Consider the following 13761-nt stretch of genomic DNA (forward strand, 5'->3'; position numbering starts at 1 on the left):
CTGAGGTGGGTGGATTGCCTGAGGTCTGTTCGAGACCAGCCTGGCCAACATGGTAAACCCCTACTCTACTAAAAATACAAAAAATTAGCTGGGTGTGGTGGCGTACACCTGTAATCCCAGCTACTCTGGAGGCTGAGACAGGAGAATCGTTTGAACCTGGGAGGCAGAGGATGCAGTGAACAGAGATGGTGCCATTGCACTCCAGCCTGGGCAACAAGAGCCAAACTGTCTCAAATAAAAAAGAAAAAAAAAGTTAAATACTTGGATGAATAAAAGCAGTTAATGACTTGATGTGGTGAGGCTATTGTTAATTAATAGAATAAGGAAATACTAGGGATAATGAAAAGATGTTTATTTCCACCTTGCACTCAGGTCTGAGCCACAAGTGCATTAAGACATTGAATGGTATCACCCAGGGAATACGTAACCAGACAACATACAAGACTGAGATGCACAAGTGGTGGTGGTGGTAATTCACGCAGAAGGAACCAGACAGTAAAACAAAAATTGCCCAACACACCAAATGATCAAATCTGACACCTCTAGGATAGGCAAACTTGATTGCTGGGTTAAGAACCCTAGAGGTCTGTTAAGGTGGGCAGTGAAGGGGTTTTCTCAGCTTAGATTGTCCTGACATGTACTGTTAAACCTATACATCTAACTGCCAGCAAGCACTGTACATATAATTTAATGAGAAACCAAGTCCTTAGTGGGAAGGGTATCCCTTTGACCAGATCTTATGACTTAAACCGGTCAGGTTTGCAAAACCTCAAAGTCTCCATAACCCAAGCTAGGGAGTCTATATGCTAGAAGCAGTACCTCCTCACTGCAGGCAGTCTGCGCCTTAACCTTCTGCAGGGAGACTGACTGTAGCACCAAGTACCTGGCTTTTTAGACTCTACATAGGAATTCCACCATAATTAAGATGTATAAACTTGACCTACAGACTAAAGCCCAATATGCTTCCCTCAAGAACAACAGTGTTCAAGCTTAGCTTTGTTACAGAAAATGAGGTAGGGTGCGGTGGCTCACATCTGTAATCTCAGCAGTTTGGGAGGCCAAGGCAGGCACATCAGCTGAGGTCAAGAGTTTGAGACCAGCCTGGTCAAAATGATGAAACCCCATCTGTACTAAAAATACAAAAATTAGCTGGGCATGGTGGCACACGCCCATAATCCCAGCTACTCAGGAGGCTGAGGCACTAGAATCACTTGAATCCAAGAGGCGGAGGCTACAGTGAGCCGAGATTGCACCACTGCATTCCAGAAAAAAAAAAAGAACCGCAACAGATGTTTTCAATTTTTGACATTAGTCATCTTGAACACCTCTAAATGCATGCACTGCACACTGATCCAACCTCTTATTTCTGACTCCTTGCTTTTCCTGCCTCTGCCTACCTTTGAGACAAGATCTGTGACACCCAGGCTGTACAGTGGCATAATAGCTCACTCTAGGCTCAAGCAATCCTCCCACGTCAGCCTCCAGATCAGCTAGGACTAGGCATGCACCACCAGGCCAGGCTAATTATTTTTTGTAGAGAGTGTCTCACTATGTTGCCCAGGCTGATCTTGACTCCTACCCTCAGGTGGTCTTCTGCTTCAGGTAATACATTACAGTGAGCCACCATGCCCAGTTGCTGCCTACATTTTCAATATTCCACTCAACAAACATTGACACTTCCTGGGACTGGAAAGTAAAAAAAATCTAAGTACTGTGTAGAATTAAGCTAACAAGTGATGTTTCAGAAGTAACCCATTACTGCTTAAAATAAAGCCTACATCAACACTCTAACTCAAACGAGGACAGACGATTGTTATTTAGTTTTTATTTCATAATCATAAACTTAACTCTGCAATCCAGCTAGGCATGGGAGGAACAAGGAAAACATGGAACCCAAAGGGAACTGCAGCGAGAGCACAAAGATTCTAGGATACTGCGAGCAAATGGGGTGGAGGGGTGCTCTCCTGAGCTACGGAAGGAATGGTCTGGTGGTTAAGATAAAACACAAGTCAAATTTATTCAAGTTGTCCACAGTCAGCAATGGTGATCTTCTTGCTGGTCTTGCCATTCCTGGACCCAAAGCGCTCCATGGCCTCCACAATATTCATGCCTTCTTTCACTTTGCCAAAGACCACATGCTTGCCATCCAACCTTGAAAGGGAAGAACAATCACTATGACTGGCGACCACAAACAAGCAGCCTCCATGTGTCATGAACCAAGACGAGAAAGGTAGCTTGCTTTTTTTTTTTTTTTTTTAACTGAAGCCTTTAGTACTAAATGTCATTAAACATGATTCTCCAATTACCATTAAAGAGTTACACATATAGGCCGGGCGTGGTGGCTCACACCTGTAATCCCAGCACTTTGGAAGGACAAGGCGAGCGGATCACAAGGTCAGGAGATCGAGACCATCCTGGCTAACACCGTGAAACCCCGTCTCTACTAAAAATACAAAAAATTAGCCAGGCATGGTGGTGGGCACCTGTAGTCCCAGCTACTCGGGAGGCTGAGGCAAGAGAATGGCGTGAACCTGGAAGGCGGAGCTTGCAGTGAGCCGAGATCGCACCACTGCACTCCAGCCTGGGTGACAGAGCGAAATTCCGTCTCAAAAGTTACACATATAGAATAAATTGCGCCCCCGCCTCCCCAAACAAACAAAAACAAAACAAAGAAACCCCAAAGAAACAAAAAACCCAACCAACCACATGTAACACAAAAAGTAGTAACACAAAAGTAGCAATTAATTGGCCGGGCACAGTGGCTCATGCCTGTAATCCCAGCACTTTGGAGAGTCAAGGTGGGCAGATCACTTGAGACCAGCCTGGACAACATGGTAAATCCCGCTCTACTAATAATACAAAATTTAGCTGGGAGTGGTGCATGCCTATAGTCCCAGCTACTTGGGAGGCTGAGGCAGAAGAATTGCTTGAACCCGGGAGGAGGTTGCAGTGAGCTGATGGCACGAATGCACTCCAGCCTGGGAGATAAGAGCGAGATCCAGTCTGGGGGGGAAAAAAAGCACTTAATTGGTTGGGCGCAGTGGCTCATGCCTGAAACCCCAGCACTTTGGGAGGCCAAGGCAGGTAAGTAGTCATGAGTTCAAGACCAGCTTGGCCAACATGATGAAACCCCGTCTCCACAAAAATACAAAAAATTAGCCAGGCATGCTGGCACACATCTGTATTCTCAGCTACTCAGGAGGCCAAGGCAGGAGAATCGCTTGAACCCAGGAGGCAGAGGTTGCAGTGAGCCCGGATTGTGCCACTGCACTCCAACCTGGGCAACAGAGCAAAACTCCATCTCAAAAAAGTAGCACCTAATTCAACCACCCAGCTAAGGGCCCTATTTCTATTATAGTATCTGACATTCTGTATCACATTGGCTGTATTTGTTGCTATGTATGCTCTTCTTCTAGTATCTTAGGGATGAAAAAGTCTGTGGAAGGAAAGGTTGAAGAAAACAAGTAGTGTTTGTTCCGTTCCCCCCAGGGCAACTTTTCATTTAGTCAGGTGGTTAGTGTGCCATGTTGTACCCTTACCACTCAGTCTTGGCAGTGCAGATGAAAAACTGGGAACCATTTGTGTTGGGTCCAGCATTTGCCATGGACAAGATGCCAGGACCTGTATGCTTTAGGATGAAGTTCTCATCTTCAAATTTCTCCCCATAGATGGACTTGCCACCAGTGCCATTATGGCGTGTGAAGTCACCACCCTGTCAACATATAGGAAAAATGTCACTTCTGACAACATAACCATAAAGTGTGCCAAATCTGCAAGGTTCAAACTTTAAACCCAAGTTCAAACTGAATAGAAGGGTTAAATAGAACCGAAATGGTAGAGTAACAGTTCAGATATGTGTATCCTGAAATATTCTGGCTCAATCCCAAATGAAGGGAGCAACCCAAATAAAATAAAATTCAGTAAATTTCATACCTGACACATAAACCCTGGAATAATTCTGTGAAAGCAGGAACCCTTATAACCAAATCCTTTCTCTCCAGTGCTCAGAGCACGAAAATTTTCTGTTTAAAAAAAAAATTAAACACATATAAACATACATAAAAAAATATATATATACACACACACACAAACTGTCACAATTGGAACATCTTTGTTAAACTTAGAAAATGGACCAACCTGCTGTCTTTGGGACCTTATCTGCAAACAGCTGTAAGAGAAAATTACAGTTAATTAACATCTGCTTACTTTGTTGCTTAGTACCCCTGTCTTTAAGGGGCTTCTGAGTCATAAATTCATTTTCTCACCAGAATACTTCTTCAGTAATTACTTTAAATCCCAAGAACTGCTCCTGACAGCCGTAAGGCCCTGCAGGTAGTTGGGTTAAGAAACATGAAACCCAAAGACATGCCAAAAATCCAGAACTAGTCATAACTTAAATAGTGAGACTTCTAGAAAGTGTCTCAAACTTTTAGTACATCATACCTACTTCTGAAAAGATATATGGCTTCTTAAATGTCTATCACCACCCCCCAACTTGAGCTAGAACCTACAATGCAAAATTCTAAGGAAAAGCAAGCACTGCTGCACCATCAGGGGTAAACAGCTGTTCTTTTAGTCACTTGTAATGAAAATGCTACTACCTCCAATCTGTTAACATAGCTTTATGGATTAGATGAGCAGTCACTTCTTGGTTTCCAGGCCCCTTACACCTAGTAGTGGGGTAAAAAATAAAGATTGGTTTCTAGTATATCTGGTTTTGAACCTTTCTTGAATGTATAATACATTATGGTTAGAGAGGTAGCTTAAATACCATAAACATTTACAAGCCCTTTCATAAAAAGCTTGTTTAAAAGTAGCATTTTATAAGCTATTTCACAGATGTGACTGAATTAACTATTAGTATCCGTGTGCATTTCTCTTACAGCAATGTACTTATTATTTTTTTTCTTTGAGACAGAGTCTCGCTGTCGCCAGGCTGGAGTGCAGTGGCTCGATCTCGGCTCACTGCAACCTCCGCCTCCAGGGTTCAAGCGATTCTCCTGCCTCAGCCTCTAGAGTAGCTGAGATTACAGGCAAGCGCCACCACGCCCAGCTAATTTTTGTATTTTTAATAGAGGTGGGGTTTCACCATGTTGGCCAGGATGGTCTCGATCTCCTGACTTCGTGATGCGCCTGCCTGGCCAACGTACTTATTTTTTAGTTTTTAGGTATTTGTACCTAGAATGTATGGTCTTTCTAAAACATCAGCTTTTCTCAAAGCTGTGTAGTCGGTACATTTAAGTTACTATGGCTTCCCTTTCAGACTTTCGCTAAAGCCAAAGCCCTAATTGGCACTTACCCCTCCATTCTCATCAAGACCTGCAAGTCCTTTCTCATTTCCCTCAAGCTCTCTGGGTAACCTGATGCCCAACATTAGGTCAGGCCAAGTTTCCACGAAAGCCCTTGTCGCTTACCAGCTTTGACTACAGTCATAGGTGGGGTGGGGTGTGGATTAACATGCAGTGTTTCAGTGCCTACTATGTGCCAGGCACTATGGACAGGGTAGGCAACAAGGAAACCGCCCTGTCCTCACGAAGACTTAATGAGGATGAATCTATTTTCGGAATAAGATCCCAAACTAGCCATTGGTGGCCTATTGAGATGTGGTTTAAAGGAATAAAACCACTAACATCCTATTTCGCTACTCCCTAAGGTCTATCCATGTTAACTGGAACGGAATCGCACTCAATATTTAACTTTTAAGACACGCGCCAAGTTTAGATATTATGCTGTAATTACACCTGATCTTTAAGAACTCATTTAACGCTCTCAAAACTAATTAGGTAATCGCTGGTAATCCACCTTGGTCGGAAGAGGCCTACCTTGTGGCCAGTAGCAACTTGCTTGCTAGGCAGAGGGACAATCGGGAGGGGCTCAAGAGCGCCTCCCCCGCCAGCGCCGTCACTGCAGTGGAAGGCGGTCCTTGGGCACCAGCAAAGGCAAGGCCCATTTTCACATTTCCGCTTGGGGGTGGGGGACACGGAGGGACGTTTGGGGCACATGCATAAATATTCCTACTTTATCCAAATGGAAGGTATTTCAAGTGGCAACCCGTCACATCCCAGCAAGTCTCCTTTTATAACATGGCCTCCCGGGATCTACAGGACTGAGCATGGACGGGCTCACACCGCACCTCGATCCTTGAGAAAAACCTTCAAGCAAACAGCTTCCCAGCTCAGGATGTAAAGCACCCATGCCTGCCAGGGGACAGCTTCCCAGAAAGGCGGTCGTAAGCCCCCGCGAGCGCGCTTCTGGCACCGGTCTGCGGCGCCCAGGCCGAGCTAGGGCGGAGCCCAACGACTCTCAAGGCGAGGACCTGAGCGCGGCCGCCGAGCACGTGCGTCGGACAGGACAGGACAGGGCGCGGCCACATGAGGCAGGCGGGCGGGCGGACCCCCTCCCCCAACGGCCGCGCAGCCGCCCCGCCTGCCTTTGTCCGCCGCCGCCCCGGCCTCCTCCCCGCGCCTCGCGGACCTCCCAAAATGGCCCCTCGTCAGGAAATGGCGCCGCCGCCCGCCCGCGCTCGCCCCTCAAGAACGGTCGCCCCGCGCCCGGGCCTTCGGGGCGCCACCACCCACCCCGACCCCGGCCCGCTTTCTGAGCCCCATTCCCGCATGCCGCTGCCCGCCCGACCTCAAAGGAGACGCGGCCCAAGGGCTCGCCGTCGACGGCAATGTCGAAGAACACGGTAGGGTTGACCATGGCTAACAGTACGCGGTTTTCCTCGGCGGCGGCGTCTGCAAAGCGGCACGAGCCTGGCCTCCCGCCCCTTTTATACCATGTTCGGCCCCGCCCGCAACCCGGTCTCGCGCCTCCGTCCCGGCCAATCGCATCTGCTACTTCGCCAGAGTGACAGTGCATCTGGCTTATAGACGGAAGCCGGCGTTGGTGGGGACGACACGGGAGGCGCGCGTGCGCGCTAACGCGCGGAGGCAGGTTCCCGCCCGCGGGCTCCGTCGCGGTGGCTGCGGCATGGGACTCGGGGCGGGGCGGCAGTACGGGACGCGGGGCACGGGGGACGGTCAGTGCGGAACGATGGTGGGCAGCATGGCGCGCGCACGCGGGAGACGGAAGCGCGGCAGCTCTTCGGCCTTTGTCAAGCGATGAGGCGCGTCTTCCCATTGCACAGAGGGGGCAACTGAGGCGAACGCAGGCCTCAAGGTCGCGCCGCCAGTGAAGGTCGACTGGGGTCCCGCGCCTGGACCCTACGCCTCCGCGAGCGGAAATGGGGATGGCGCGTCCCCGAGACCTAGGAGCAGACTTGCGTCCGCATTCCGCGCGGGCAATCACCACGTCGCGTCCTACCAGCAATGTCAGGAAGGAGGCTGCCTTTGAGCATCGCTGTTTTCTCTAATGAGGTGGGACAGGAGCAGTCTCCGGTTTTGAGAGATTATGAAATGCTTTCAAAATGCCCTACTTTCCGAAAATATCTTACACTCTGCTTGAATCTTCTTCAGGAGGAAGCCATTAAAACAGGAGCCTGGCCAGGCTCTTACCTGCGAAGATGCATTGTGCACATTTTGCCCTCTTATTCTTTTTGAATCTCTGCTCCTGGTCTTTCCCTGCCCCTGCCCCGCCCAGCTCCTACCGCCCCCGCCTCGGGGCTGAATTGTGCTTTGACTTTTGGGTGAAAGATAAGCCACAATTTAAAAGCGAATTTCTTCAGGCAAAGACATTAATAATACTTTCATTAAAATGCATTTGTAGGCCAGGCGCGGTGGCTCATACCTGGCGCTTTAGGAGGCGGGGAGGCCAAGGCCGGGGAGGATCGCTTCAGCTTAGGAGTTCGACACCTGCCACCAGCCTGGGCATCTTAGAGAGACGCCGTCTCTACAAAAAAAAAATTAGCTGGGCGTGGTGGCGCTCACTACTCAGGAGGCTGGGCGGGGAGGATTGCTTGAGCCCGGAGGTCGAGGCTGTAGTGGGCGGTGATCGCATCACTGCATTCCAGCCGGGACGACGGAGTGTGACCCTGTCTCAAAAAATAGGCCGGGTGTGGTGGATCACGCCTGTAATTCCAGCACTTTGGGAGGCCGAGGCGGGAGGATCACCTGAGGTCAGGAGTTCAAGACTAGCCCGGACAACATGGTGAAACCCCATCTCTACTAAAAATACAAAATTAGCTGGGCATGGTGGCGCGCACCTGTAGTCCCAGCTACCCCCTCGGGAGGCTGAGGCAGGAGAATCGCTGGAACCTAGGAGGTAGAGGTTGCAGCGAGCAGAGATTGCGCCAGTGCACTCCAGCCTGGGAGACAGAGACTCCGTTTCAAATAAATAAACAAAAATATAAAATAAAATGCACTTATGTGACTGGTGTTTTGTTAAGAAAACCTTACAAGGGAATTGATATATCCTGGGCTGTCACTTAAGTTGCAATATTAAGGATATTATTTAATGTTTCTTTTTGTTTTTTTGAGACAAGGTCTCACTCTCACCTAGGCTGGAAGTGCAGTGGTGTGTTATCGGCTCACTGCAACCTCCCCTTCCCGTGCTCAAGCGAGCGTCCCACCTTAGCCTCCCAAGTAGCTGGGACTACAGGCGTGCACCCACACCCAGCTCATTTTGTGTGTGTGTGTGTTTTGTAAAGATGGGGTTTCGCCACATTGCCCAGGGTGGTCTCAAACTCCTGGACACAAGTGATCCTCCCGCCTCAGCCTCCCAAAAGTGCTGGGATTATAGGCATGAGCTGCTGCACCTGGATGTTATTTAATGTTTCTAAAACTCAGTTTCTTCATCTGAACAACCAGGATAGGGTTATGGTGAGACAAAAATGAGAATTCATCTGATAGATGAAGTACAGTTTCTGGCCTCTTGCCATTGTTAATAACCATGAGCCAACGTGTTAGGAATTTATTTATTCGAGATAGGGTCTCTGTTGGTTAGTCTGGAGTGCAGTGGTGCAATCCTAGCTCACTGTAACCTCGAACTCTTGGACTGAAGCATTCCTCCCTCCTCAACCTCCCAAATGTCTGGGACTAAAGGCACAAGCCACTGTGCCAGCTAATTTAAATTTTTTTACAGAAACTGGTTCTGGCTGAATTGTCAGGGCTGGTCTCAAACTCCAGGGCTTAAAGGATTCTCCCACCTTGGCCTCCCAAAGTTCCAGCATTACAGGTGTGAACAGCCATGCTCAGCCTGTGTTGGAAATTTAGACTATGTTGTTTTGTTCTCACCACCATCCTATTATCCCCATTTTACAGATGTGTAAAGTAAGGCTCTGGCTTCTTGTTCAGAATAATCGCTTATGAGTGTTAGCAAAGCCAAACTGGAAACTGCTTTTTTTCCCCCCACTCCACATCACTTCTTGCTTTGTGATCTTAAGGAAGCCACTTGTCCTCATCTGACACTGAAAAATATTGCCCAAGGCCTTCAGGCATAAATTCTTTCAATTTCTCTCTCCATCCTAAAATCTAGAGCAGTTAGGAACTCCTCCAAAGAAGTAAATGAATGAGGCCGGGTGAGGTGGCTCATGCCTATAATCCTAGCACTTTGGGAGGCAGAGGCGGGCGGATCATTTGAGGTCAGGAGTTCAAGACCAGCTTGGACAACATAGTGAAACCCTATCTCTACTAAAAATACAAAAATTAACTGGGCAGGGCTGGGCATGGTGGCTCACACTGTAATTGCAGCACTTCGGGAGGCCGAGATAAGTGGGTCACTTGAGGCCAGGAGTTCAAGACTAGCCTGGCCAATACAGGGAAAACCCATCTCTACTAAAAAGTACAAAAATTAGGGCTGGGCACAGTGGCTCACGCCTGTAATCCCAGCACTTTGGGAGACTGAGGCAGGCGGATCATGAGGTCAGGAGTTCAAGACCAGCCTGACAAATATGGTGAAACCCCGTCTCTACTAAAAATACAAAAAATAGCCGGGCATGGTGGTGCGCATCTGTAATCCCAGCTACTCAGGAAGCTGAGGCAGGAGAATCGCTTAAGCTTGGGAGGCGGAGGTTGCAGTGAGCCGAGATCGCACCACTGCACTCCAGTCTGGGGGATGGGGTGAGATTCCATCTCAAAAAAAAAAACAGTAAATGAATGCATGAATGAATAATAAATAGGCTGGGCGTGGTGGCTCACACCTGTAATGCCAGTGCTTTGGGAGGCCAAGGCAGGAGGATCAGTTGAGCCCAGGAGTTCGACACCAGCCTGGGCAACAGAGGGAAAGCCTGCTTCTACAAAAAAATATATATTTTCTTTTATTTTTTATTTTTATTTGTTTGAGACAGAGTTTTGCTCTTGTTGCCCAGGCTGGAGTGCAATGGCTTAATCTCGGCTCGCTGCAACCTCCGCCTCCTGGGTTCAAGCAATTCTCCTGCCTCAGCCTTACAAGTAGCTGGGATTACAGGCATGCGCCATCACTCCTGGCTAATTTTGTATTTTTAGTAAAGATGGGGTTTCTCATGTTGGTCAGGCTGGTCTTGAACTCCCAACCTCAGGTGATCCATCCACCTCGGCCTCCCAAAGTGCTGGGATTACAGGCGTGAGCCACCATGCCCGACCTGTTTTATTTTTATTTATTTATTTATTTATTTTTTAGGACAGAGTGAGTTTCACTCTTGAAGCCCAGGCTGGAGTTCAATAAATGGCGTGATCTTGGCTCACTGCAACCTCCACCTCCTGGGTTCAAGCAATTCTCCTGCCTCAGCCTCCCAAGTAGCTGGGATTACAGGCATGCACCACCACACCCAGCTAATTTTATATTTTTAGTAGAGATAGGATTCATCATGTTGGTCAGGCTGGTCTTGAACTCCTGACCTCAGGTGATCCGCCTTCCTCAGCCTCCCAAAGTGCTGGGATTACAGGCATGAACCACTGTGCCTGGTCAAAACATTTTTAAAAATAAAAATTAGCCAAGCACGGTGGTGCATACCTATAGTCCCAGCTACTCGGGAGGCTGAGATGGGAGGATCACTTGAGCCCAGGAGGTTGAGGCTGCAGTGAGCCATGATGGTGCCACTACACTCCAGCCTGGGTAACAGAGCAAGACCCTGTCTCAAAAATAAAAATAAAAATAAATACATCCGGCTGGGTGCAGTGGCTCATACCTGTAATCCCAGAACTTTGGGAGGCAGAGGCAGGTGGATCACTTGAGGTCAGGAGTTCCAGACCAGCCTGGCCAACGTGGCGAAATCCCGTCTCTACTAAAAATACAAATATTAGCCTGGTGTGGTGGTGGGCTCTTGTAGTCCCAGCTGCTCGGGAGGCTAAGGCAGGGGAATCACTTGTACCTGGGAGGCGGAGGTTGTAGTGAGCCAAGATCGAGCCACTGCACTCTAGCCTGGGTGACAGACTGAGACTTCGTCTCAAAATAAATAAATAAATACATCCTTGTGACTTGTCCTGCCTCTCGCTACTATTTGAAGTCCTGCCTTTTTGTCACCATCAGCATTGTCACAGCAAAGTCCTAGTTCTTGTCATTTCATCTACACAGGCATGGGGTATGTACACTCAAGAATACAAATGTTCATGTTTTGTTTGTTAAGTGGGGGAGCTGATATTCTGGGGGTTCCTTTTCTGACATTATCTGTTGAGTGGGACTGTCTAACTGTGGAAAATATCAGCAGACACAGAACCTCAGGAATGTAGGGCTGTCCATGCCTTATTTGGATGAATCAGACCAAAAGCAAATCCAGCTGAACTCAACAGTGCCCTGTTCTGGCTAGCTGGAGGTGTTCCATGCCAGCAAGCAGAACTCTGAAACTCAACTGTAGCTTCTGATCATATAGCATCTTATAAACAAATGCTTATCTCAAAAATGTGCCTGAGCAAGAGAGAAGGTAACCAGGGAAAAAATTAGGGTATTTAAAATTATGAAAACAGACGACTTTGGGTAGTAACTTGTCTTCTTTGTGCCTCTTGCCCAAGGCCTAGCTTGGTGCCTCTGCTCTCCAGGCTGAATGGAAACCACTTCTGCTGAGACTATCAGTGACCTCTCAGCCCACAAACCAAACCCAGGTGCTTTTTGCAGGTCTGACACTGCCTGCATCAGACAGGTTTCATCACCTCCTTGATTGGAAAGCTTCCTTTCCTTGATGGCTTTGACTTTTCTCTCATGTTTCCTTTACCATTTCCCTTTTAACTTTTTCACAAATTTTTCCTCTGTCAGAATTAAGCATTTGATCTTGTTTTGTTTCCTTACATACCCTCCAAGATGAACCTCATCCTTTCCCATGGCTCAAATTCTCAGATGATTCTAAACCAAGTTCTCAGCCAGGCACAGTGGCTCACACCTGTAATCCCAGCACTTTGGGAGGCCGAGGCAGTCGGATCACCTGAGGTCAGGAGTTCAAGACCAGCCTGGCCAACATGGTGAAACTCTGTCTCTACTAAGAATACAAAAATTAGCTGGGCGTGGTGGTGTGCACCTGTATTCCCAGCTACTCGGGAGGTTGAGGCACGAGAATCTCTTAAACCTGGAAGGTTGAGGTTGCAGTGAGCCAAGATCGAGCCACTGCACTCCAGCCTGGGCAACATAGCGAAACTGTCTCAAAACAAACAAACAAAAAAGCCAACCAAGTTTTCTAGCAAGCAGTAGAAAACTTCATCAATACTGGCTTAGACAGGAGTTTATTTGTCTCATACAATAAAAAATCCAGAGGCAGAGAGCAACTCAAAGGTGCTCTTAGTAGAATGGACCTACTAAGTAGTGATCAGAAGTCAGAAAAGCAATGTGGAATAACAAATTCAAATAGTATCACATTATTAGCCCTAAGAGTTGTGCAGGCCCTGAAGTATATGAAAGATTCCTAAATGCCTATCAAGCACAGAAATGGTCAGAGACATTAATCTTTTTTTTTTTTTTTCTTTTTGAAACAGGGTCTTACCCTGTTGCCCAGGCTGGAGTGCAGTTTTGATCCTCCCACCTCAGCCTCCTGAGCAGCCAGGACCACAGGCATGTACCACTACACCAGTTAATTAAAAAAAAAAAAAATTATTTGCTGTGTTGTCAGGCTGGTCTCAAACTCCCGGGCTCAAGTAATCTTGCCTCGGCCTCCCAAACTGTTGAGATTACAGGTGTGAGTCACAGCACCTGGCCCAGAAAAGACATTTATATTAATATAAATGAGGATTTCATCAAATATAAAAGCGTTTAGAAGAAGAAGCAAAAGAGACCTGCACATTCCACCCAGGGAGGGCATGGAGAAAGAACAATGAGAAAGAACAATGAGTGGAAGGAAAACAGGTCTGTGCTGTCCTCAAGCATAGAGGTCTTTCTATGGCAGGCACCTGGGGCAGCCAAAAGGACACTGTCCACAGCCAGGCCAGAGTCTAGCTGTCACACACATCAGGCAGGTGTGTTGCATATCTTAGGCATGTGTTCAGGAGTTGTAATACTTAAGTGAACTTGTTTTTTTACAGCAACAACCTATAATTCCATTTAAAAAGGGATAGTTATTTAATTTTAATTAAAACATATAGTAGTTTTTTCTCACTTTGGTTTATGTATCCATTTTCAACAGCTTTGTTGAGGTGTTGTTTACACACCCTCAAATTCACTTGTTTTAAGAATACAATTTAATAATTTTTAGTAAATTCAGAATTGTGCAAACATCACAATCTAGTAATAGAAATTTTCTTTCACTCCAAAAGAAGCCTGTGCTTGTATTTAGCAACTCCCTGTTCCCACCCAGTAAGCGCATATGTGGGCAAAAGTTGATTGAGACTTGTGATTTTTAATTGAAATATCACAAAACTTATTGCATTTTTATTTATTTATTTATTTATTGTATTTTATTTTTTTTTTTTGAGATGGAGTCTCGCT

The 13761-nt window shown here is 47.1% G+C and overlaps 1 protein-coding gene and 1 long non-coding RNA gene across 4 annotated transcripts; one reads left to right on the forward strand and one right to left on the reverse strand.

Annotated features, from left to right (window-relative positions):
- Window positions 1-337: 337 nt before the first annotated feature.
- PPIA (peptidylprolyl isomerase A) lies at window positions 338-6759 on the reverse strand. Of its 3 annotated transcripts, none has more exons than XM_024249303.3 (6): window positions 6634-6759; window positions 4602-4670; window positions 4138-4168; window positions 3934-4022; window positions 3540-3712; window positions 1806-2151 (listed from the first exon to the last, which is right to left on the reverse strand). In XM_024249303.3, the coding sequence occupies exons 4-6, from the start codon at window positions 3940-3942 to the stop codon at window positions 2016-2018; spliced, it is 318 nt and encodes a 105-aa protein (XP_024105071.1). In that variant the 5' UTR covers window positions 3943-4022; window positions 4138-4168; window positions 4602-4670; window positions 6634-6759; the 3' UTR covers window positions 1806-2015.
- Window positions 6760-6774: 15 nt separating this feature from the next.
- On the forward strand, window positions 6775-12946 carry LOC129060318 (uncharacterized). The gene is made up of 2 exons (XR_008526925.1): window positions 6775-7358; window positions 7458-12946. It is a non-coding gene; the product is annotated as an uncharacterized LOC129060318 (long non-coding RNA).
- Window positions 12947-13761: the final 815 nt, after the last annotated feature.

This window comes from Pongo abelii, chromosome 6 (genome assembly GCF_028885655.2).
Source record: "Pongo abelii isolate AG06213 chromosome 6, NHGRI_mPonAbe1-v2.0_pri, whole genome shotgun sequence".
In the NCBI taxonomy this organism is placed as follows: Eukaryota; Metazoa; Chordata; class Mammalia; order Primates; family Hominidae; genus Pongo; species Pongo abelii.